General features: G+C 45.8%; 3 protein-coding genes across 7 annotated transcripts; 2 read left to right on the forward strand and 1 right to left on the reverse strand.

The window, feature by feature from the left end:
- Positions 1-1,074: 1,074 nt before the first annotated feature.
- Positions 1,075-7,174, forward strand: LOC142884876 (neuromedin-U receptor 1-like). Its single transcript, XM_076020840.1, has 4 exons — positions 1,075-1,217; positions 3,490-4,196; positions 5,812-6,048; positions 6,846-7,174. Exons 2-4 carry the CDS (start codon positions 3,509-3,511, stop codon positions 7,109-7,111), a joined length of 1,191 nt encoding a protein of 396 aa, XP_075876955.1. The 5' UTR covers positions 1,075-1,217; positions 3,490-3,508; the 3' UTR covers positions 7,112-7,174.
- A 2,748-nt stretch (positions 7,175-9,922) lies between these two features.
- On the reverse strand, positions 9,923-16,141 carry cpdp (CPD photolyase). Of its 2 annotated transcripts, none has more exons than XM_076020824.1 (10): positions 15,981-16,141; positions 14,805-15,172; positions 14,562-14,710; positions 14,290-14,472; positions 14,015-14,173; positions 13,419-13,617; positions 13,003-13,155; positions 12,790-12,911; positions 12,276-12,435; positions 9,923-10,524 (listed from the first exon to the last, which is right to left on the reverse strand). In XM_076020824.1, the coding sequence occupies exons 1-10, from the start codon at positions 15,998-16,000 to the stop codon at positions 10,376-10,378; spliced, it is 1,662 nt and encodes a 553-aa protein (XP_075876939.1). In that variant the 5' UTR covers positions 16,001-16,141; the 3' UTR covers positions 9,923-10,375. The 2 variants fall into 2 exon arrangements, with proteins under 2 accessions (XP_075876939.1, XP_075876938.1); XM_076020823.1 differs by having other exon boundaries at positions 15,971-16,102.
- Positions 16,142-16,228: 87 nt separating this feature from the next.
- On the forward strand, positions 16,229-20,703 carry LOC142884880 (UAP56-interacting factor-like). 4 transcript variants are annotated; one of them, XM_076020851.1, is made up of 11 exons: positions 16,229-16,432; positions 16,627-16,773; positions 16,869-17,029; positions 18,361-18,515; positions 18,734-18,806; positions 19,032-19,087; positions 19,179-19,253; positions 19,548-19,674; positions 19,845-19,887; positions 19,980-20,074; positions 20,193-20,334. In XM_076020851.1, exons 1-10 carry the CDS (start codon positions 16,360-16,362, stop codon positions 20,030-20,032), a joined length of 963 nt encoding a protein of 320 aa, XP_075876966.1. In that variant the 5' UTR covers positions 16,229-16,359; the 3' UTR covers positions 20,033-20,074; positions 20,193-20,334. The 4 variants fall into 4 exon arrangements, with proteins under 4 accessions (XP_075876966.1, XP_075876963.1, XP_075876964.1 ...); XM_076020848.1 differs by lacking the exon at positions 19,980-20,074 and having other exon boundaries at positions 20,193-20,703; XM_076020849.1 differs by lacking the exon at positions 19,980-20,074 and having other exon boundaries at positions 16,231-16,432; positions 16,872-17,029; positions 20,193-20,703.
- The last annotated feature ends 144 nt before the right edge of the window (positions 20,704-20,847 follow it).

The following is a 20,847-nucleotide window of genomic DNA, read 5'->3' on the forward strand; positions in this document are numbered from 1 at the left end:
ATTTGAGGTATAGTGCAGAACTTTGGCTATAGAAAGAGCAATTTTCAAGCCAGAAAGGTCATCTTGGGCTCAAATTGGGGCTTAGGGACATGGGAAGTTGTCTATATACAGATGAGGCAGTGATATCCCCCATAAAGTGCTGGTAATTAATAATCCTTGTTGTTATTTGTCAAGCGGACAATATATTTGTTTGTGTTTCTGGGGTTGATGTTGGTCACATTTAAAAATACAGTTGTGGCAAGTCCTAAAATCCTATTCCGCTACTTACCCCTATGTCCCAGGATACTCCATGCCAAATTTCAGACTTCCATGTCTATTAATGTAATTTTAGTGAATTAATATTATTTCAGCACATTTTTTCCTATAAAAAAACACTGATTAGAAATATATCTCCGGGGGGTGCACTGAACCCCCTCCTAGGTACTAGACTAAATCTCTTGTCTCATTTTTGCATCAATACCATAAATACATGAGAGGCTTTTTTTTGGCCATCCTTTACAGGGATAGGAAATTGCTGTATACAAGGGGTTCTTGTACACGGCGAGCACAGGCGGCTGCAAAGAGGGGGGGAGGAAAAGATAGACTGGCTAGTTCAGGCGGTCCATGGGTAGGTAGGTAGGTAGGTAGGTAGGTGCATGAATCGATGGGCAGGTGGGTTGACAGAAAGGTGAGTGGACAGGTTGGTAGGTTGATTATTGGTTAGGAAGGTAGGGCAATGTAGTTTGGCTGGTGGGTTGATAAGCAGGCAGGTCGTGGAAGGTCATTGTGTGACACTGGTGTGGCCCTAACCCTGAAACCAACACGCACGCACACACACACACACACACACACACACGCATGCAGATATAAATGCAACCATGACCATGCAGATGCCTAACTTAATAAAGAGCAGCATCTAATATCTAAGACCAAACAAACAACTGAAGGAAGGAAAAAAAGATTCCAGTGACCAACGCTGCAGGCTACGAGGAGGAGAGAGAGAGAGAGTGGGAGAGGGCGGGAAAGAGGGGGGTGGGGAGAGGGAGAGTTAAATACGGGAAGCGGCAGCAGTTGTGCCTCAGTGTAGCACCGGGGCAGTGGAGATAAAGTGCAGAAGAGATGAAGAACGGGAGGCAGACAACCAGGACAGCAACTACTCAACTCTCACACTTCTCCTCGTCTTCATCCTTGTCCCCGCTGTAAGGACGGTGGTAAACTGCTCCCAAACTGCAGCACAGGTGCGTCTCCCCTCTTTCTTTAAATATTGAATCTTAAATATGACTAAACAACCCCCATGTGCAGAAAGGTCTGACGGAAGCGCCTCGCCGGCTTCTCCTGGGGTTTCTGTTTCGGCGGAGCGAGTGATGAGAGACTTGCCGTGGTTGAGATTCATCCCTGGAAATATCAACAGGAGGTTCAGTGCTTCTGACGCAAAGGGAGCCAAACAAGCCGTGACAAATGCCTTCAAGCCTCCCCTCTGTTTGTATACAGTAATATCATTAGGCTCCTTTTGTCTCCATGTTGCTTCCACTTATGGACATGCAGCAAAGTTGTCGCTGCTGCTGCTCACTGCAAATGCTCCATATGTGCAGGGGTCCTCCTCCATTCTGTCCCCTATTTAGATTTTTTATCCGGATGGAGGGTTAAGGAATGGACCACCTCAAAGAGAAGGTTGTTTTTCTGCAAGGACATTTGAAACAAATCAGCACCCAGAGAAAAGAAAAGTGTGATGGCAGGAAATGTCTGATAGACGGAGCGACGCCCAGCAACAGCAGCAGTCTATTGTTTTCTATTGTTCCCCTCCTCCCCCCACCTCAGAAAAAAAGCTGACAGAAAGCGATATTCTGCTTCTCCCTCGCTTTAGTGGATGCACACACACAACGACGGACTTCAGACAAACAGGATGGTGACACAGTGGCGGCGGAACGTGGCGAGACATCCTGGCTTTCACTGCCTCACATTTACTGCAATCACTCTGAGCCAGTTTTCCCTTCCAGATTTGCCCAAAACCCATGCTGTTAAGGTGTTTTGTTGTTGTTGTCGTTGTTGTTATTGTTGTTGTTGTTGTTGCGTGAGTGTGTTTTCTCCTCTATGTGAATGCATGTGGTGGATGCTCGGAAGGCTTATTCCTACTGTAGCACTGTAGTCATCGCTGCTCGTCGAAGGAAGCGCAGGTGCTTTATGTCACAGAGGCACACCCTCACATGTAGACACACCCACACAGAAGTGACCTCTGGGAGATGAGAGTCTGTGATTTTATGAAAAAGAAAAAAAACAAACAGTTGTTTCAAAGCTTGAGAATGACCTGTTCAGCTTTTGACGCAGTAGGACTTCTTGCCTCACCTGCTGTATTGAGCTCTGGCCACGTTATTTTCTTCTGATAATTAATCATGTGACCTGCTGATACTTGCATTGTGGTTTCTTGCAAAATACAGTCTAATCTGATGAATGTATGCTGTCATCTTGTGGCGCTGCCGTTGCTGATGTGTTTACATTCTGGACTTCTCCTGAGCGTCAGCAACGGCCAGCGCAGGCAGCGTCATGGCTAAAAGGGCGGAAGATGTTTATGGCTCCATTTACGATGAAGGTAACCTGTCAGGGAGCTTAGCGATTGCTTATGGAAATAGTTTGAAGGAGAGCAATAGGGACAGATTCATGTTAGGCTAACATTTGTAGTGGTGGTAGGTAGCTGGCATGCTTTCACTTGCAAACTTTTGCGAAAGTAAACCTTATCTGACAAGCAAGCCAACAAGATTTTTTTTTGTATGTTGCAATGTGTTAAATGTCCAATTGGCCTTTATTTGAATAGTTTCTCATGTGTTAGATGTCTGAATGGCTTTCCTTATGATGATTATGACATAAACATAATAGGTGACTAAAAGCTTAATTTGTTCATTCCTTTGTTTGCTTGATCGTTCATTTATTCACTGTATAGCAGCAAATGGGCATTCTTCTTGCAGTTAAGACTTGTGTATATCTTCTTCCAAAGTTTACTTTCAACGCATGCCATTAGCGCAGTTCAGTACGGCACAAGTTCTTCCTCTTGAAATCGTTAAAATAAAAAAATATATATATTTCATATTACATGATGGCGCTTAATGAACTGGCAACTTGTCCAGAGGTTCTAGCAGACCCACACAACCCTGAGTTCAGGAAGAAGCGGGAATTGAAAATGGATGGATGGATGAATGGATATGACAAGATAGTAAAGAAGAGTTAAATTGTCAGGAGCCACACTCGCAATGAGGGCTCGTTTACGTCTGACCAGTTTTGCCAGATTTGTCTACACATTTAAAAATGCCAAAATCAATATTTCAGGCCAGTATGATAGCGTTCTAAAATAGCAGTGTTTTCCAGCAGGCACCTTAACAACACCTGACGTGGTGACATCCATTAAACTCGGCACTGCTAGCGGCCCGGTCAGCGATCGGAGACACTGAAAAACTGGTGCATTTCAATAAATGGCAGAAGGAGGGCGCCGCTCTGACGGTCTCCCGTCTCTCCCCGCAGGGAAGCAGCGCGCGGCAGCATGGCGGAGGTCAACTGCTCCCACGTGATTCTTTCCGAGACTGACGATGGCGTCTTCAACGGCAGCGGCTGCCCCGAGGCCGCCGTGCTGTGCGGCATGAACGCCTCCTGGGTTCTGGCTAACGCTAGCGCTGAGGATCTGCGCCAGCTGTGCCTGAGCGAGGACAAGTACCTGCTTGGGAAGCGGGGCTATCTGCATTCGCCCGACTTCCTGCCCGTGTGCGTCATCTACCTGTCCATCTTCCTGGTGGGCGTGCTGGGCAACTTGCTCACCTGCACCGTCATCCTGCGCTACAGGGTGATGCAGACGCCCACCAACTTCTACCTGCTCAGCCTGGCGGCGTCGGACCTGCTGGTGCTGCTGCTGGGTATGCCGCTGGAGCTGTACGAGATGTGGCAGAACTACCCCTTCCTGCTGCGCGAGAGCGGCTGCTACTTCCGCACGTTCCTCTTTGAGACCGTCTGCTTCGCCTCTGTGCTCAATGTGACGGCGCTCAGCGTTGAGCGCTACGTGGCGGTGGTGCACCCACTCAAGGTCAAGTGCACGGCCACGCGCAGCCACGTGAAGAAGGTCATCCTGCTGCTGTGGGCGCTCTCCCTGCTGTGCGCCGTGCCCAACACCAGCGTGCACGGCATCGACGTCATACCGCCAAAGTTCGGGAGGCACTTCCCCACATCGGCCATGTGCTGTGTGTGCTTTTTCTATTTCTATTTTCATTTTTAAACACGATCACTCAGTGTCCTTTCTGCTGCAACATAGACATGTAGACATGCTAAAAAATGAAAATCAAGACGTGATTCTGTCCTGCACAACCACTGAGCTCCTTACAAATGATGAAAGTGAATCTTTCATTTTCTTTGCCCTCTTGAATTAACTATGGAGCAAAACAGCTTTCTGTTTGGGGGAAATGAAGCCTCTGTGAGGTGACAAGTGCCATAAAATGCTTCACCAAATGCTTCACTCACGTCTGTTGCTGATGGTTCAAATTCGAAGGTGGACCATGGCGTGTTTTCTTTTGGCAGGAAGCAAAAACCACCAGCGAAAAATCTGGCAAGGGCACTGGGGGCTGTTATGATGCTGCCCCAGGGGATCTACTGAGCGTTTCTCACGCAGGGCCTGGAGTTTGGGGGCAAAAACATCAAAAGTCAAGTTTGTCCTGTGCTTCCACACCAAGGTGGGCACTGACATTCAAGCGAAAAAAATAAAATGACACAGCTGTTGCCTAAAACTGTTTTATCACGGCTGATTTATCTTTATCCTTGACTGATTTGGTAATTATATAACAGTAATACAAACTCAGTGTCTATGTTGTAATTTATTAACTTTGGCGACCCAGACAATAAATTTGAATGCAAACAAGGAAGCCACCTTACAACTGCTGCAGCCTGCAGGATGTTGGTGGTTACATCCCAGATATTTAAAACTCATTGACGGCAGGAAATCATTCTAGCAAACACCCACTTTCAGCTCATTGGGCTAACCTTGGAAAATTGATGCTTTGTTGGATCTTCCACATCTCTGGTGTGGTCACATAGTTGGAAGATGTGACGTTACCCCTCGTGATGTCACAGACCTCTAATCACCACACCCATGTTTTGTGATGCACTCTTTCTAAAGCAAAATTGTTTCTGCCAAGAAAACGTTGTTAGAGTTTATAATATAATTAGAGTTTATAATCTAACTGCCTTTCACTACAATCATTCTGTTAATAATACTTCTCTGGAGTTAACAATTAGATTTTTTCAGTCATATCTATGACATATGACGAATGGCTTGATGGTCTTGAAACAGACTGTGCTGTTTTCCGAGGCTGTGGGCCTGAGCGATACATTTGCTTGAGATGGAGGCATGGAGCTGGTGAATGAGAACGTTGGTTATGTCATCTTGAGAGCATTTTCTTTCCCCTCCTACCGTCTCTCGACTAAATTGCTCATCCGGACCAAGATTGGAAAGTCGAGGCCGCGCGGCAGCGTAATTGACTGGCTGGCCGCCAGAGGCAGGCACGGAAAATAACATCCCAATCAACAAAGCTGCAGCCAATCGCTGCAAAAACTGAAGTAATTCTGGAGACGTAAATATTGGTGGTAGAACATCAGACAGCAGCAGTGTTTTGGTGTGATTCTCCAATCGCTTTGATAAAGATGTCCGTCTCATAAGTTGAGTACAGAAAAGCAGCAGAAATTGAAGCAAGCAACGACACAAAGTTACATGTTGGTTTTCAGCGGCATGGCTAGAGTGTTTCATCACTGTCACCTCACGTTACACTGAACAGAAAAAAATAATCCTTTTCACTTGTTCCGCAGCTGTGGTCAAACCCAAGTGGATATACGACCAGATCATTCTGGTCTCCACGCTGGCCTTCTTCCTGCTGCCCATGCTGATCATCAGCGTCCTCTACCTGCTCATCGGCCTGCGGTTGCACCGGGAGAGGATGCTGACCAAGGCGCACAACAGCAGGAGCAGCTTCGGACCCGAGAGCCTCTCCACATCCAACAAGCAGAAGTTGAGCAGGCGGAACGTGCAAGTCACCAAAATGTTGTGTAGGTGTTAATCAATTTATCGACACCAACAGCACCAAAAAACAAACAAACAAAAAAAAAGCAATTTCCCTGAAACAAGCTGAGTTTCTTTAATTCACTTAATGTGAATTCTGCTGTTTGGACACTTAAGCTATCACATTCAAGCCAACGGGATCCAATGTGGCAGCCCATTGATTTCAATGAGCTGCTCTCCCAGCACTTACACCCAAAAGGTTTGGGGTACGGGTTGTTTCCACATTATGGGGCCCCATATAGCCGGTGCAGTAGTATCACTTCCCATCATGCCTCTGTCGCGTGATACGCATCAGGACGCATCAGCCAATCAGAACGAAGCGAGGCAGCACACAGCATGGGAATAAACTCTTTTCTTTCTATTTTCTGGCCTTTATACATTATTTTTGAAAGATAAAGACTGTAACTTAAAACGCTACGTTAGAAAGATTTATTATGAATTGTGTTTCAGGTCGTAGTCATTCTGTCAGCCATTTCACTGCCGTTTCTTTTCGTATCAGGAAAAATGTTGTGTTGTTTTTTGGTTGCAGTACCTCAAATGGCCACTGGACAAAATTGCCACAGTCCGGTATTTAGTTCTTATAAAACATCCATGGTTCTTCTGCATGTCTTTTTTTCACATTCCACATTTTTAAATTAGTCTTCACCTGTTTCAATAACAACTAAATCAAATTGAAAATGAATCCATGGATTAATCAAGTACAGAAATAACGGATGGCTGTAGCTGTGCGTCGCCTCCATCACCCCTCCGCCATCGACTAAACTGTCCCTTCCTGCACATCCAGGTGTGTTGGTGGCTGTGTTCGGCCTCTGCTGGGCTCCTTTCCACGTGGACCGCATGATGTGGACATACATTGACAACGAGTCATTCGCCAGCCTCCACATCGTCTCCGGGGTGTGCTTCTACCTGAGCTCCGCAGTCAACCCCATCCTCTACAACATTATGTCCACCCGCTTCAGGGAGATGTTTGCTCACATCACCTGCCGCTCCAAGGGGCTCTCCTCTCGTTCCAGCTTGAAGATGACCCAACGCAGCATTCTGAGCGAGTAACCACACACCATTGCCAAGTTGATTTCACCCAATTCTACAAGAGGCGAACCTTTTCACTCGGACCAGCCGAGCTCAGTGTTGAGGAGCTGCATCAAGGCCTCGAGTAGTGTCACAATTTCACCAGACTGTCCAATGATTGCCAAGACCTCAGATATAGTTATTATACATTCACAAGCATCTAAGCTGGCTGAAATAAGTCCAAGGCAGATATTCACAAGTACTGACTGCTTTGTATATTAACCGAAAACCCAGTGTTTTCTTTTCATGTATTCTATTTATTATTTACGCTTTAGAAATTACAGAGAGAAAATTTTCTGTATATGGGTCATGTGAATATTTATTAGCCTAAAGCAAATGATAAGAAGTTGTATCCTCCACAGTACGCTTGTATGAATATATAGGTGTGTTTGCATGACGAGTCTTTGATCGTAAATGCTATCGCTGCGTCGCCAGCAGAGTCTTTGTTCCCATTACCAGCTTCACCCGGGAACAAATACGAGTAATTAGTCGCAGCGCTCATTTCCACGTCCACACAGTGAGCAAAGTGTTCTGTGGAAGAACCCTGAGTTAAGTGCCGCACACGAGCACTGACGGCGGCCTGCAAGGAGTTTTCCATGACAACGGCTCAAATCAGCTTCAGAAGAACAATAGCAACTAACAATTTAAAAATGAATTTGAACGAATGCGGGGGAGGATTTTCGAAGGAAAGGATGATTACGTCAATTAACGACAGCAATTAAGCCACGACTTCCGCCACCACAGCAGAGGACAGGGTTTGCCCCCCACCTCTGCAAACAGACTCGTTTTAAAGCCCCCGTCGCAATACCGGCCGGCTCATTTAATACCAGGTGCAGCGGTTATTGTCACCCTTGGAACTCTCACATCAAAAAGGGAAGCAGGCAAAGGGCGTCTTTGCGTTTTGTGTTTCGGAATCAGCGTAAAAAGAGAAACACTCGTCTGAAGGTGGATTATTTCTTTGTTGTAACAAAGCTCCTCTGCTATAAACCTTTTCAAATCCTCTCTGGTTCCTTATTAAATGCCGCAAATTTTTTAAGGCATGAGTTTGTGAGTTACACGACACAACTGAGTATGAGTCACAAAGGAGAAAACTTTGCTGAACCGCTTCTATGCCTATTGTGTTGTTTGGTGGATCTGAAGTAACAAAATGAATTGGCAATTTTATAATTCCTTCAGGAGCCTCAGTAGCTCCTAGTCTCCAGGTCCTAGGCCCTGTAAAATTAGAATCAACTGTATTTTTTCATTTGTGCAAGTCACAAACTCAACAACTAGCTCTGTCTTAATTGACTTTTAGTGACAAAAGTCACAAAAATACAATGTGGTGTTTTTCATTTTGACTTCCTTTTTCATGTTAGTCAATTTTCTTATTTTCTTTTTACATGAAAACAATACAAAAGTCTTAAACTGCCAAAATGCTCTAACTGTGATAACTGTAGTGCAGCAATCCACCATGAAGTGCACGTTTTTATGAAAGAACAATCAAAGATGTGTGAGAATGAGGCGGGTTTTGAAGATGACGAGATAACGGAGACTGGACCTGATGCTCTGAACGGAACTGAAAAGCCATTTTAGTGAAAGTAGCAGTTGTGTAGGAGGCGGGGGAGGAGGAGGGGATAATTTGCCACGTGTCATGACTATGACTCGTCATCAACTCCATTTCCTGTGCGCAAGCACCACAGCTTATAGTTTAGTTTAGTGTTTTTTGTTTGTTTTTTGCTATTGTTGAGATAAAATCCACCACAATAGAGAAGCCATGTTGGTGTAAGTTTGTTGTGTTTGTGTAGTGTGGGATGTTGCTGTTAAAGACCTGCTGTATGGAATTTAAGGACTTCGGACTTGATATAACTATATGTCTTCGCTCCACTTGAAGTCAATAAATTACTAGAAATGTTCCGCTCTGGGTTTTGCTATTTTGGAAATACAGAAATCCAGGCTCTCCAGGGGATGAACCTGGTGGTGCCCTTTGCAACTTTTACCGCTTTAAGGAGGCCAACCTAACAACACATTTTGTATTTAGGGCACTATCAAGCGGGCTTCCTTAAAAAATGGCAGCTAATAAGGAGCAAGACCCTTGCTCTATGTATATCCTTGTATGTACAAAAACCATTCTAATCCTCTAAGAGTAGGAAACCCATATTACTTTCATTGTACTGCAAGTATACACTTTTATTAATGTATTTATGGGCAGTATGTTGAGCTTTTACTAATATAAAAATCATAAATCAAGCCAAATTTTACACACAGGATCCATAAAACAAAAAAATGTATCTTCAACCTATTTGAACTACATGTAGGAGGGAGTTTGCCCTGTTGTGACCTAAAGGGATTGTTTTTTTTCTTTCATCCAGTACTGCTGCAGTTTATTAAAGTGGTTGGAAGGATTCTTTCCCCTTTGCTTTACGGCTTAATTACATCATTGTAAACCTCCATTTGGAAAATTTCTCTGAGCCAGTCCTTGAAAATATAAACCTGGAACAGTGTATATATTAGTTTTGGACTTAATTCAACTATTTCTTTTTGACCAAAATAATTTCTAGCTTGTTTGCTGAGATCTGACTTAACCAACTGTACAGACAGGCCATTTCATTTAGTGCACCTTGAGAGTAAAGGGTACCTAATAAAATGACCATTGAGGGTTGATGACTTGCTCTGAAATTATGTTCTTAATGAGCAGCTACACTTGTGAAGGGTCTATGTTTGAATAAATACTATATATGAATGAATAAAAACTGATTTTCACATTTCTTTGTGAAAAAAATTTCTCCATGAAACAAGAAAAATTCAAGATTATTTTTTTTTAACTTTATTTCAAAAAACAAAACAAACAGAAACAAGCCTGTGCGTTGAAACGTACTATAAGGTAAAATGAAAATTTGATAAGAAATAATAAAAACCATAAAGGTATAAAACTTAAAATGACATACTGCAGTCGACTTATAAAAAGAGTGATTTCATTAAAATGAGGATATAAGAAGTATTCAGCACCAGCACCAGTAGCCTGCAGGCTGTCAACATTGACAATAATGTTAAAGGCCAGAAGTCTTCTCCACCTACAGGCCACAGCGTGCAATGATGACAAGCATGAACAATGTACAGCATCGAACTCGATGAAACTAGACATCTAAAACCAAACACAAGACAACTTCCCAGAGTTTTTAGAATGCTTTCTGGAGTAAACATGCAGTGAAAGCAGGGAAACACTCCTCGGCTTCGCTGCGCCCTTCCTCAAAATGCTTTTTCCTGCACTCAAAGATTTTTGGGGAGGTACTTCCGTTCAAAATTGGCAACGTTAAACTTCCGAAGGCAACCCTTGTAGTTCATGTAGCGGATCTTTCCAAATACTTCTCTCTCTTTCCAGCCCTGGTCGTGGGTCCCGCAAATAGACCACATGCAGCCTACAAGTGGGAAACAGCAGGAGGGGCAGAAACACACAATCAAATTATATCAGGATATCAACGTTTCAACAGTATTTAAACACACATCAACATTTTCTATATATACACACAGACCCTTTTCAAAAAATTTGAATATAATGGAAAAGTTCATTTATTTCCATAATTCCATTCAAAAAGTCAAAATTTCATAGATTATAGATTCAGGGCCCACAATTGAAGTGATTTCAAGTATGTATTTGTTTATTTTTACATAATGTGGGCTTCCAGCGCATAAAACCCACGAAAACAGGATTTCAAAAAATTTGAATACTGTGAAGAAATCAGCCCAGATTTTGCAGGGCATGAATTTTTTTAAACTGAGTGTCATCTACTAAACTCAAAGCACCTGCACAGGTTTCCCCAGGTGTCATTAAATTGCTTCAGTTTGGTTGAAATGGGGAAGACTGCAGACTTGAAAACTGGCCAGAAGAACATCATTGATACCCTCCATAGGATGGGTAAGCCACAAAAGTTTATAGCCAAGGAGGCTGGTTGTTCACAGAGTGAGTGCTGTGTCCAAGCATATCAGTGGAAAGTGTAGTGGAAGGGCAAAATGTGGCGGGAGAAGGTGCACTTGCAAAAGAGATGACCGTGGGCTTCAGCGGATTATCAAACAGAGAAGATTCAAGAACCTGGCAGAGATACAGAAAGAGTGGAATGAGGCGCGAGTCACAGCTTCAAAAATCACCACGTTCAGACGCATCAGGGAGATGGGCTACTAAAGTCGGGTTCCTCGGGTCAAGCCACTTCTGAGCCTGCGCCAACGTAGGAAGCGTCTCAAATGGACCAACAAGAAGAAAGACTAGACTGTTGGCCAGTGGTCCAAGGTTGAAAGTAAAGTGTGCCTTTCATTCAGGAATCAAGGTCCAAGAGTTTGGAGGAAGACGGGTGAGGAACAGAACCCAAGCTGCTTGAGGTCCAGCGTGAAATATCCACAGTCAGTCTTGATTTGGGGTGCAATGTCCAGTGCAGGTGTTGGTAAACTCTGCTTCCTTAAATCCAAGGTCACAGCAACAATCTACCAGAATGTTTTAGAGGACTTCATGATTCTCTCTGCTGAGGATCTGTATAGAGATGCAGATTTCATCTTCCAGCAGGACCTGGCACCCTGCCCATACCGCCAGAAGCACCAAAACCTGGTTTGATGCCCATGCCATCACAGTGCTTGACTGGCCAGCCAACTTGCCGGACCTCAACCCCATTGAAAATTTATGGGGTATTATCAAGAGGAAAATGAGGGACACCAGACCCAAAAACAAAGAAGATCTGACAGCAACCATCAAGGAGATCTGGGCTTCCATAACCCCCGGGCAATGCCACAGGCGCATCGAGGCAGTTATTAAGGCAAAAGGATCTCCAACCAAGTATTAAAGATTGACATATCGTTTTGAAAGTACAATATTTTGATTGATTTGATGTGATCTTAATTTATTTCTTTTTTGTGAGAAGTAAATGGTGATTTCTTCACAGTATTCTAATTTTTTGAAATCCTGTTTTCGTGGGTTTTGTGAGCTGGAAGCCCAAATTATGTGAAAATAAACAAATACATACTTGAAATCACTTCAATTGTGGGCCCTGAATCTATAATCTATGAAAGTTTGACTTTTTGAAAGGAATTATGGAAATAAATGAACTTTTCCATGATATTCTAATTTTTTGAAAAGGGTCTGTATATGTTTTTCAAAACTGGAGCTTCTTGTCCTTGTCCTCACCGACAAAGCCATTTGGGTCCTGGCCGTCGAGCTCATAGCGATCATTCAGGTAGAGAGCCACTGAAAGCGCTTCCTCAGGAGAAGTGGTCCACTCCAGAATCTTCTTGGCCCAGTACATCCTCAGGAAACCGTGCATCTTCCCCTCGGACACCATCTGGTACTGAGCGAACCAAGCAACAAACAAATGAAATTGAAAATATAAATTTAAATAAGAGAGTTTCTATATAAGCAAGTGGGAACAGACACCGAGTGTCTGGCTGAGCAGCCACAACTCTCACAACATGTACTCACAGAATAAGAAACATGGACAGAGTTTTTGTGTTTTTATGCAAACCACCCGTTGTGCAGATGCTTTACTTGCTTTCGCATCATAAAATACAAACAGTGAAGCATTTGGCTTTGTACTGCACGCACAGACCACCATGACTTCACCACAAGGACCTGCTCGACAATGTGTCCGCTGTGCTTATCCAATCAAGCCAGAAGGAAGGAAGCAGGAGGAAAGTGCACAGACCTGAGCGGCGTTCCACAGCTTGTCGTGCGTCTTTGCCTTCTCCAGCTGCTCCCGTGTGTAGATGTACTCCCTCTTGTCTTTGGCGTGATCTTTTAAGGTCTTCTGAGCCCACTCGTAAGCGCCTGAGAGGTTGGAAAAACAGACACATGTATTAATGCGTAAATACCAGGACAACAGAGCGATCAGTGTCCGGGAATCCGACCCTGAACTGACCCTTCACACTGTCATAGTTCTTATTGTAGAAGCAGAAGTTGTCCGTCAGCTCCCTGCGCACCACCAGCTCCTCGATGAAAGAAGCGACGGAGACGCCGGCTTTTCTGCCACTCTGCTGCGTCTGCAGCGCCACCCGTTGTGCTGAAATTTGGCCTGCAGAGTCGCGTAGCGGAGAGAGGACAAGAGGAGAGAAGCAGTCAGAGCGATCCCGAAAACACAATCAGGAAACATCAAACAATTTACTGACACGCTTGGAGCTCAGTTCATCCCGCTGGTCGTGGTCAGACGGCTCTAGAGAAGCTGCTCTGACAATACAAAATCCTCTTTTTAAGAATTCCCCTGGGGGTACAAGCGCCGACCCTTACGGAAAATGCTGTTATCGCGGCGCCAGACGCAGCCCATCCGGGACTACTCACCGAAACGGATCCACGGGGAGAGCTGGCTGAGGGCCACTGCGTTTGGGTCATTGCGGTGGCTGTCGAACAGTTTGAGGCGGACGTCGATGAATGACTCCAACATGGCCGTCCCCTCTCTGGCGCCTGGCTGAGCCCATTCCGTCTCCCCAACGGCTCTGTCTACGTTGAGCGAGGCCAGGGTCTTCTCCCAGTCCACCGGCTACGCGGAGGAGGTGAGGGAAGACAGAGCGTTCGGCGAAAATATTCATCTGCTTTGTCGAGATTTGCCAGGAACAGGCGCATCAATCACGGCGCCGAAGCGACAAAACAAACTTCGGCCGCCTTAACAGAGAGCCGCTAAATCAAAAGGTCAACTGTTTACATTCACTCATCGATAATTTATGGGCGGCCGCGAGGAGTTGAAAAGAAACTGTCCCCGGGCTTCACATCACACTGTTGATCTTCAGAAGGCCCTTCCTAAGCTATTATTTTTAGAGATAGGAATTCAGACGCTTCATTTGTGGTATTATAAACAAACGCAAGACATCTTGTTTTTGTACACATCACACCACATTATCTCTAACAGGAACGATCTTGTGTGACACTCTGGCTCGTACCTTGGCGGTCCTCGTGGCTGTGTGGGGATGTTTATTTACAGGAGGGAAATCAGTGAGGAACTCTGGCAACTGTTTAGTGATTTTTCCTCTGATTGTTCGGGCAGCGTACTCAAGCTTAGGGGACGCGACCCAACAGGGGACGATGTTGTGTGCGTCAACCTGGAAGAGAGGACAGACGGCAGACGCTAAGTAGACACAAGTGTCGACGTGGATGGAAACAAAGCAAAGCCACTGATCAGGAGCACTCGGCCCCCTCAGCAGCAGATTCCTCTCACCTGTATGAGGGGGACGTCAGTCGAAAGCTGCTTCTTGACGTCCTCGAGGTTCTGCAGTGACTCTCTGAGGGGTGAGAAGTCTGTGACCACCGCCCCTAGCTTGCGGTCTGAGACAAAACCAGGGAGGACTTTTCCCGCGGCGCCAAGCAGCAGGTGGAACTGGATGTCCAGGGTTTTGCATTGCTGTTTGAAAGTGGTAGGACTGGGATGAAGCGGCTGGACAGCTGGTTGGTTGAGCGTTGAGGTGACAGTGTGAAAATGTGGCCAGATACCTTTTCGACTTCTTCCAAACCCTTCAGCATGAAGCTGTAATGTCTCAAAGTGGACAGCTCTGATTTGGGGACAAACAGGCAGAAGCAGACGTGCAGAGGCAGGTTCTCCTTCAGAGCAAGTTTCTGGGCATGGATCAGCGCCCAGTTATCTAGAACACAGAGAGAGAACACAAGAAACATGTGAAACTAGGAAAAATGCAATCTGGAAAATTTCTCCCTGGCCTTTTTCTTTTAAATTTTTACCTTGTACTCTCTGGTCCCTGGACATCCAGTAGAGGACGCCCTCTGAGCCCTGCTTTATCTTCTGGGTGTCCGAAATGAAACGGAGACGCTTTTTGTTGAATTTCATCTCCCAGTTGTCCTTCCTCATTTGCTTCAGGTGGCCCAACAGCCAACCGCTTGCTTTCACATTCTTCTCCTCCTTTGTGGGATTCAGCTTCTGCTGCTTTGCAGCACGGCTATTGGCAGCAGATGGCGACTTGCGTTTTTTGTCAGACATACTCGCTACAGTGACGAGTGACTTGGTCCAGCAGGATAGTAGTGGGAAGGGCGTCTGGGAGCGGCGGGCTAAGGCAATCAGGATTGGATGGGTCTTATGCAGAATCAATGAGCTGAGCAGAAAAGAAAGGACATGACATTTTCACACACGCGCACACGCACGCACGCACGCACGTCTAAATTTAGAGGGGGGGTAACTGAGCCAAGATTAAAGTTTAACTTATTTGCTCCTAATCACTGTCTGTTAAGATTGGAGTTTCACAGACGGAAACATTTCCACCCAATTGAGACACGTGACAGCCACGGCATCCATCTGCGGAAAAACAACAGAGGAGAAGCACAGCACAGCTTCATGCTGCAGCATATACTCCTCCTCCTCGGGGCTCCTGCCGATTACTCAACCATGGACACGTTTGGCTTATGTATGTATGTATTTATTTATTTATTTATTTATTTATTTTTTAGCTCCCACAGAAATCCGCTAGGTGGCGCCCTGTAATTGTTAGGTCAGAACATGCCACCAGCACCTGGTAATGAGAGGAAAATGAGTGACATGTACCCATGTGCAAGACATGCACAGAAAATTGATGCAAGAACAAATGCATCAAGGGTTGCCATCAAATCAAGTCCGTGAGTCGCAAAACATGAAGCAGACAGAGAATATTAACTTTAACTGTCTTTGTCCATTAAAGCAGGGCTTTGCATATCATCGGTAGTGGGAAAATGCCACTCAATTTGAGGTTGATGTCTGCCGAGGATACAACCTAGAAGTGACTTCGGGGGTGTAGAGGGAGCAACGTCGCAAAACAAAGACTTTATTTTGTTGCGGGAGCCTCGACTGCATGCGGCGACAGTCGCTCACTTCCACGAAGCTAGAGAAGCTCTTCATTCAAACCGAAGTTCTAAATTACATCAACTTACCTCCAAATGCAGTGTGGCATGAAGTGAAAACAGCGCGCAGGTTATTGAGGAACCAAACGAAACGAAGCTGTGTCCGGCAACCGTGCGAAAGAAACACACGGGACGGCAGAGAGCAGTCCTTCCTTACACAACTGCTTACATGAACGCCGCGCTCGGTTTTGTAATGCAGTGTTTTTGACTCAGTTTCCCACAGAGCACAGCGGCTGTGTCTTGGGCGCATGCGCAGTGCTGTTTTACGTCGGTGGGGGAGGTTCCGCTCCTCGGAAACCTTTGCGTAGCTAGTAGTATCGTTTCTTCATTTAGTAGGTCGGTCGCTGGAATTGTTGTCATCACTGTGTGTTAGAATTTTTTTTTTTTTTTTTTGTCGTTTTCCGAAGACATGGACATACATGGCCACCCGGGAGGTCGAGGAAATATGCAGACAGTTCCGGACAAAGTCGACATGTCTTTAGGTAAGAACGACCAATGACGAGCACTGCACAGACATCAACTGAAATGGAATAGTGGCTAATTTTAGCTAACCAGGAGGTATGCAGGTTCACTGATCGCTCGGCTAGTTCGCCGAATGAGATCCCAGCATCCAGGCTCTGTTGTTTATCTTGGCTCTCGTTGTTTTTTTGTTTTGTTTTTTTCGTCTTTACACCAGACGACATCATCCGGTTGAACAAAAAGGAGCAACAGTTCAAGAGGAGGCAGGCCACAGTGACCCGCCGACCAGTGAAGAAGAAGAAGATGGGTCGATTAACCCAAGGGACGGGCGTCCCGACCAAGTCTAACGGAGCTGTCCTGAGAGGTCGCCTCTTCTCTTCCCCTCTGGATAACCAGCGCATGTTCCCCCCTCAATCAGCTCGGCCTTGCTCTTAACTGTGCATGCTTCGCGGTTACCAGCAGGTGGCGCACCCAAAGGAGTAGCACCCAAGCTGAGAAGCAGGAGGCTCCCTCCACCGCAGGGTCGCCGCCGAGGTCAGGGGGTCATCACTGGACTGGCTGCCAAGAAGCCGCTGGCCCTGCTCAAACGAGGCACTTTTCCCAGAGCTGCAGTCAGCCAGGTACTGGAGGAGTCGCGCTGGGACTGGCCCGTTGTTTCTGCACTCTTGAAACTTTGTTTTGGAGGGGTTATCCATTGGGGAGGGGCGTGTCGACCACGTGGCAACGTTTACCTGCGTTAGGGTGTTGATTTGAGCAGCGTCACTACCTGCGTCGTGCCAGTCGTACTGCGCTCGCTCCTCCATATCGACGGTGACGCAAAGCACGTATTTCCTCGGCAGACACGATGGTCACAGTTCTGCAGGAGTTCTGTAGGACCTTGAGCTCCCGCTTCCGACAAACGGAACGAAAACGGGAGACGTTAACGCTTCAAAAACAAGCGAGCACTCCCAAACGCTGACCTTGATGGCACACTGCAGTTTTGACTTTGTCTTGGAACTTCACAGCAGACATCCACAGCCGCCGTCTCCTATCACACTTGTTTTTTGTTTTTTTGTTTTTTTAAATGAAGCCCCTGGTATCGCCTTGTTCCAGGCCTCTGTAGAAGGTCATTCCAACCTGCAAAGCTTCCCAGGGCTCTTTTCTCTTCAAGCTACAGTAAATGCAGAGCTCAGCAGAGCACAGTCTTCCAGCATGCCAGCATACTTAACTGGCTTCTCACTTGGCTGCGTTTTCTATACCCTTAAAATTGCACAAAACCTAAATATCGTAATGGAAACGACTTCACTTCAAAAAACCTCTCGAATATCGCCGAAAGGTTTTTACGCTCTCATGAGGTGGTTTTTCAGACGTATCAGTATAGAGGTTTATCGTAAAAGTTTTTTTTACACGCCACCGGACATGACGTACGGCGTCACATGATCAGTTCACTTCAAGTGAAAATGGCGCCTTATGTTTGGACGGAGGAGGAGACGGAAGTATTTTTTACAAGTAATCAAAGAGAAAAATATAGCGCCCGTCTCCTGATGATAACAGCAGCAGTGACAACTGAAATAGCTGCTGCAAAATGCAAAATGTTTTGTACCTCCATCCTCCTTAAAGTGGAGTCTTGGGGGACGAGATTTTAGGAGAATTGCGCCTTATGTGCTTCACATCGTTCAATGGAAACACCTGCAAATCGCAACTTTGTCGAAATTTTAGAAATATCTATCTATATATTTTGCGAAAAGCCGTAATGGAAACGCAGCTACAGTTTCCTGCTTGCTTTCACCTGTCTTCAATTGTCATGATTTCTTGATGCTCGAACTCATCTGTCCTCTCTCTCTTCCTCTGTGCCGATCTATCTCTCCTTCTCTCTACCTCTCTGTCTATCTATCTCTCTCTCTCTGTCTATCTCTCTCCCTCTCTCCCCCCCCCCTCTCTCTCCCTCTCTCTCTTCTTTTTTTTCTTCCAGAAAACAAAACAGAAAGCCAACCTTTTCCTTCAGCGTCCAGATCCTCGGTACAGGAAGCCAGAGGTGCAGGTGCAGAGGCAGCCGTACAGACAGCCTGATGTGCAGAGGGGACAGAGCATGACGCCGGTCAGAAGACCTTTTCAGCTGCAGAGACGGTGAGAGAACATTTCTGGCTTGAGGCAGTCTGAAACTGAATATATGCCGATTTTATTTTTATATTTATGTTTTTTTATATTTTTTATTTTGACACTTGCGCGTTGTTCTCTAAACCTGAGCTCCATATGCAGCAGTGCACACAGAAGACGTATTTAGACCTGCGCTGAATACACACTTGTGTGTGACTAACACTGGTCTTGGTGTTTGGCCCCTGCAGACTGCTGCCCAGTGTCCAGCAGGCTCAGAGAGACGCCCGGCAGGCCACCTTTCTGTTCCGCAGAGGACTGAAGGTACACAAGCCAATGTGTTGTTGGGTTTAAGGTTCTTTGTTGCCATTTAATGGTGAGATGAATGTAAATGCTTCTTGTTCGTGAATGAAAACACAGCAGTTATTGCTGTTGGTGACTGTGCTGGACGCCCATAGTTGTTTTCTATTTCACTCCCTGCTGATGGAGCCCAGTAAATGTTACGCACTGGGCCTTTAACTTTGCCACTGTTGGTGTCCCCCTCTGCAGATACAGGCCCAGGTGCAGAAGTCAAATCCTCACACTCCTCCAGTCAGAACCCGACAGTGAGTGTTCCATGTCCACTGTGTAGGATAAAATACTCATTGCGTGCTGCTCCATTCACTGTGTGACGTCCTGCTACGCTTTCGTCACCAGGTGGCGCACATCCGCAGCCAGCAGCGGCATCCTGACGGTTTCAATCGACAACCCCACTGCCAGGACTCAGCCAGAGTGAGTGTGTCACACAATCACGCTGCATGTGCGCAGACGTATTGTTTTCGGGATCATTTTATTCATATTTTTAGGACACACTCATGGAATTGCAATTGGTTCTTCTGACACATGAAATGCAATAGGGGAGAATTCAAAGAAGGAAGCAGAGATGAAATTATCTACTTTATTTGTGAATATTCAGGAATCGGGGACCAAGAAAGACGAAGCCACTGCCAAAGTCCAATTTATGTTGTTTTGTTCTGAAAAATGTCCATGTAATTCATGAATTTATTTTGATTGCGTGACTTTCAGACCTCCTACTGCCTGGACCCTGCACCCACCGGCCGCCCCTTCCGCTCCAGCAGTAGTGGAAAAAGTGGAGAAGAAAATTCCAAAAGGAGTGCCTCTGCAGTTTGACATCAACAGTGTGGGGAAACCGGTAAGAGCTACTGACGCATCAGGACATTCAACACGTAGCTATTGCTGCTCCAAACCATATGAACAAATGCTAAATAGTAGATTTATAATCATTTACACAATGAAAAGTTCATAGTATGAGTGCAGAAGGGTGATGAACAGTGAAATAGATGCAAAACTATAGTGTTGTAGTTGGCAGAACAATCCCGAAGTGTAAGGAAGGAGTGTGGACGAGGTACAGTTCACATGACATGAACATGACTTGTGGATGGTGGCCTAGTTAATGTTGGCACCCACAGGCAAGCTGCATTTCTCACTTTCTGTAAGCTCGTTTGGAAGCACTCAGTTGTCGTCGCCATCTGTCAGCAGTGCAACGTTGAAACGGCACAATAAGAGAGTTTAAGAGACTGTCGCCACTTCAGGTCGCTGCAAAATCACTCATCGCCAATCTGCGACGAGTGCAACAAAGTGTTGCAAAGTGTGTGATGTGGTGCGGTTATTGATTGGAAAAAAAATCTACAGCGCATCTCTGCTCCACAGCAAACGTCGATGACCTTAAACGAGCGATTCCGCATCCTCAAAGACCGCCGCACCACTACGTCGCACACCGCCAAAGGCAGCCGCTTCGTCACAGTGGGCTAGCCGGTGGAGGTGGAGGAGGAGGAAGAGGAGGGACGCTGACCTGCTCCCAAACCCTTCATCCCCTTCTGACCCTCGACAACAATCCCACCTGACTGACTGGCTGGCTGACGGGACGAGTTGGGCCCTCTGACTGATGGGAGCCGGAGGAGCATCGTGTGACAACTGAGTGCAACTTGAACTAGTGGATAAATGGAAGAGTTTGTACAGATTTAAAAAAAAAATTCCATATGCTGTCCCTGTAACTGTTGGCACGCTTGCAACACGGGAAGACGTGAGCTCTCCCACGGGTGACCTGGAGACGCACCCATCTCTCCGATGGAGGCTGGATCACACATTCACCACGACGTTTTGACATTTTTCGAGAATTGTTTTGTAATGTTTCTTCGAATAAAAGCAGTTTGTCTTGAAAGAGTTGCTCGAGTTTTCAATGTGCTGTGTGCCACTGCGCTGGGAGATGGAAGAAGGGACCGAGATGTGTTCGAGGAGAAAAGTCCAGAATGGATTTAACACCCGAGGAAACATAAATTCCTTTTCCATCTATTCCCACCATCAA

Source organism: Nelusetta ayraudi, unplaced genomic scaffold (assembly GCF_046127955.1).
Source record: "Nelusetta ayraudi isolate G7.1 ecotype Tasmania unplaced genomic scaffold, CSIRO-AGI_Nayr_v1 ptg000011l, whole genome shotgun sequence".
Lineage (NCBI taxonomy): Eukaryota > Metazoa > Chordata > Actinopteri > Tetraodontiformes > Monacanthidae > Nelusetta > Nelusetta ayraudi.

What these genes read in the sequence shown, in the direction of transcription:
- LOC142884880 (XM_076020848.1), top strand. Translation starts at nt 16,360, where the DNA reads ATGGACATACATGGCCACCCGGGAGGTCGAGGAAATATGCAGACAGTT. An exon ending in TAACGGAGCTGTCCTGAGAG is followed by an intron (nt 16,774 to 16,868) that starts GTCGCCTCTTCT and finishes CGCGGTTACCAG; the next exon opens with CAGGTGGCGCACCCAAAGGA. An exon ending in CCTCCAGTCAGAACCCGACA is followed by an intron (nt 19,088 to 19,178) that starts GTGAGTGTTCCA and finishes TTTCGTCACCAG; the next exon opens with GTGGCGCACATCCGCAGCCA.
- LOC142884876 (XM_076020840.1), top strand. Translation starts at nt 3,509, where the DNA reads ATGGCGGAGGTCAACTGCTCCCACGTGATTCTTTCCGAGACTGACGAT. An exon ending in CCCCACATCGGCCATGTGCT is followed by an intron (nt 4,197 to 5,811) that starts GTGTGTGCTTTT and finishes CTTGTTCCGCAG; the next exon opens with CTGTGGTCAAACCCAAGTGG. An exon ending in GCAAGTCACCAAAATGTTGT is followed by an intron (nt 6,049 to 6,845) that starts GTAGGTGTTAAT and finishes CTGCACATCCAG; the next exon opens with GTGTGTTGGTGGCTGTGTTC.
- cpdp (XM_076020824.1), bottom strand. Translation starts at nt 16,000, where the DNA reads ATGCCACACTGCATTTGGAG. An exon ending in ATGCCACACTGCATTTGGAG is followed by an intron (nt 15,173 to 15,980) that starts GTAAGTTGATGT and finishes TTTTCTGCTCAG; the next exon opens with CTCATTGATTCTGCATAAGA. An exon ending in CAGCCACGAGGACCGCCAAG is followed by an intron (nt 13,618 to 14,014) that starts GTACGAGCCAGA and finishes TCCTCCGCGTAG; the next exon opens with CCGGTGGACTGGGAGAAGAC.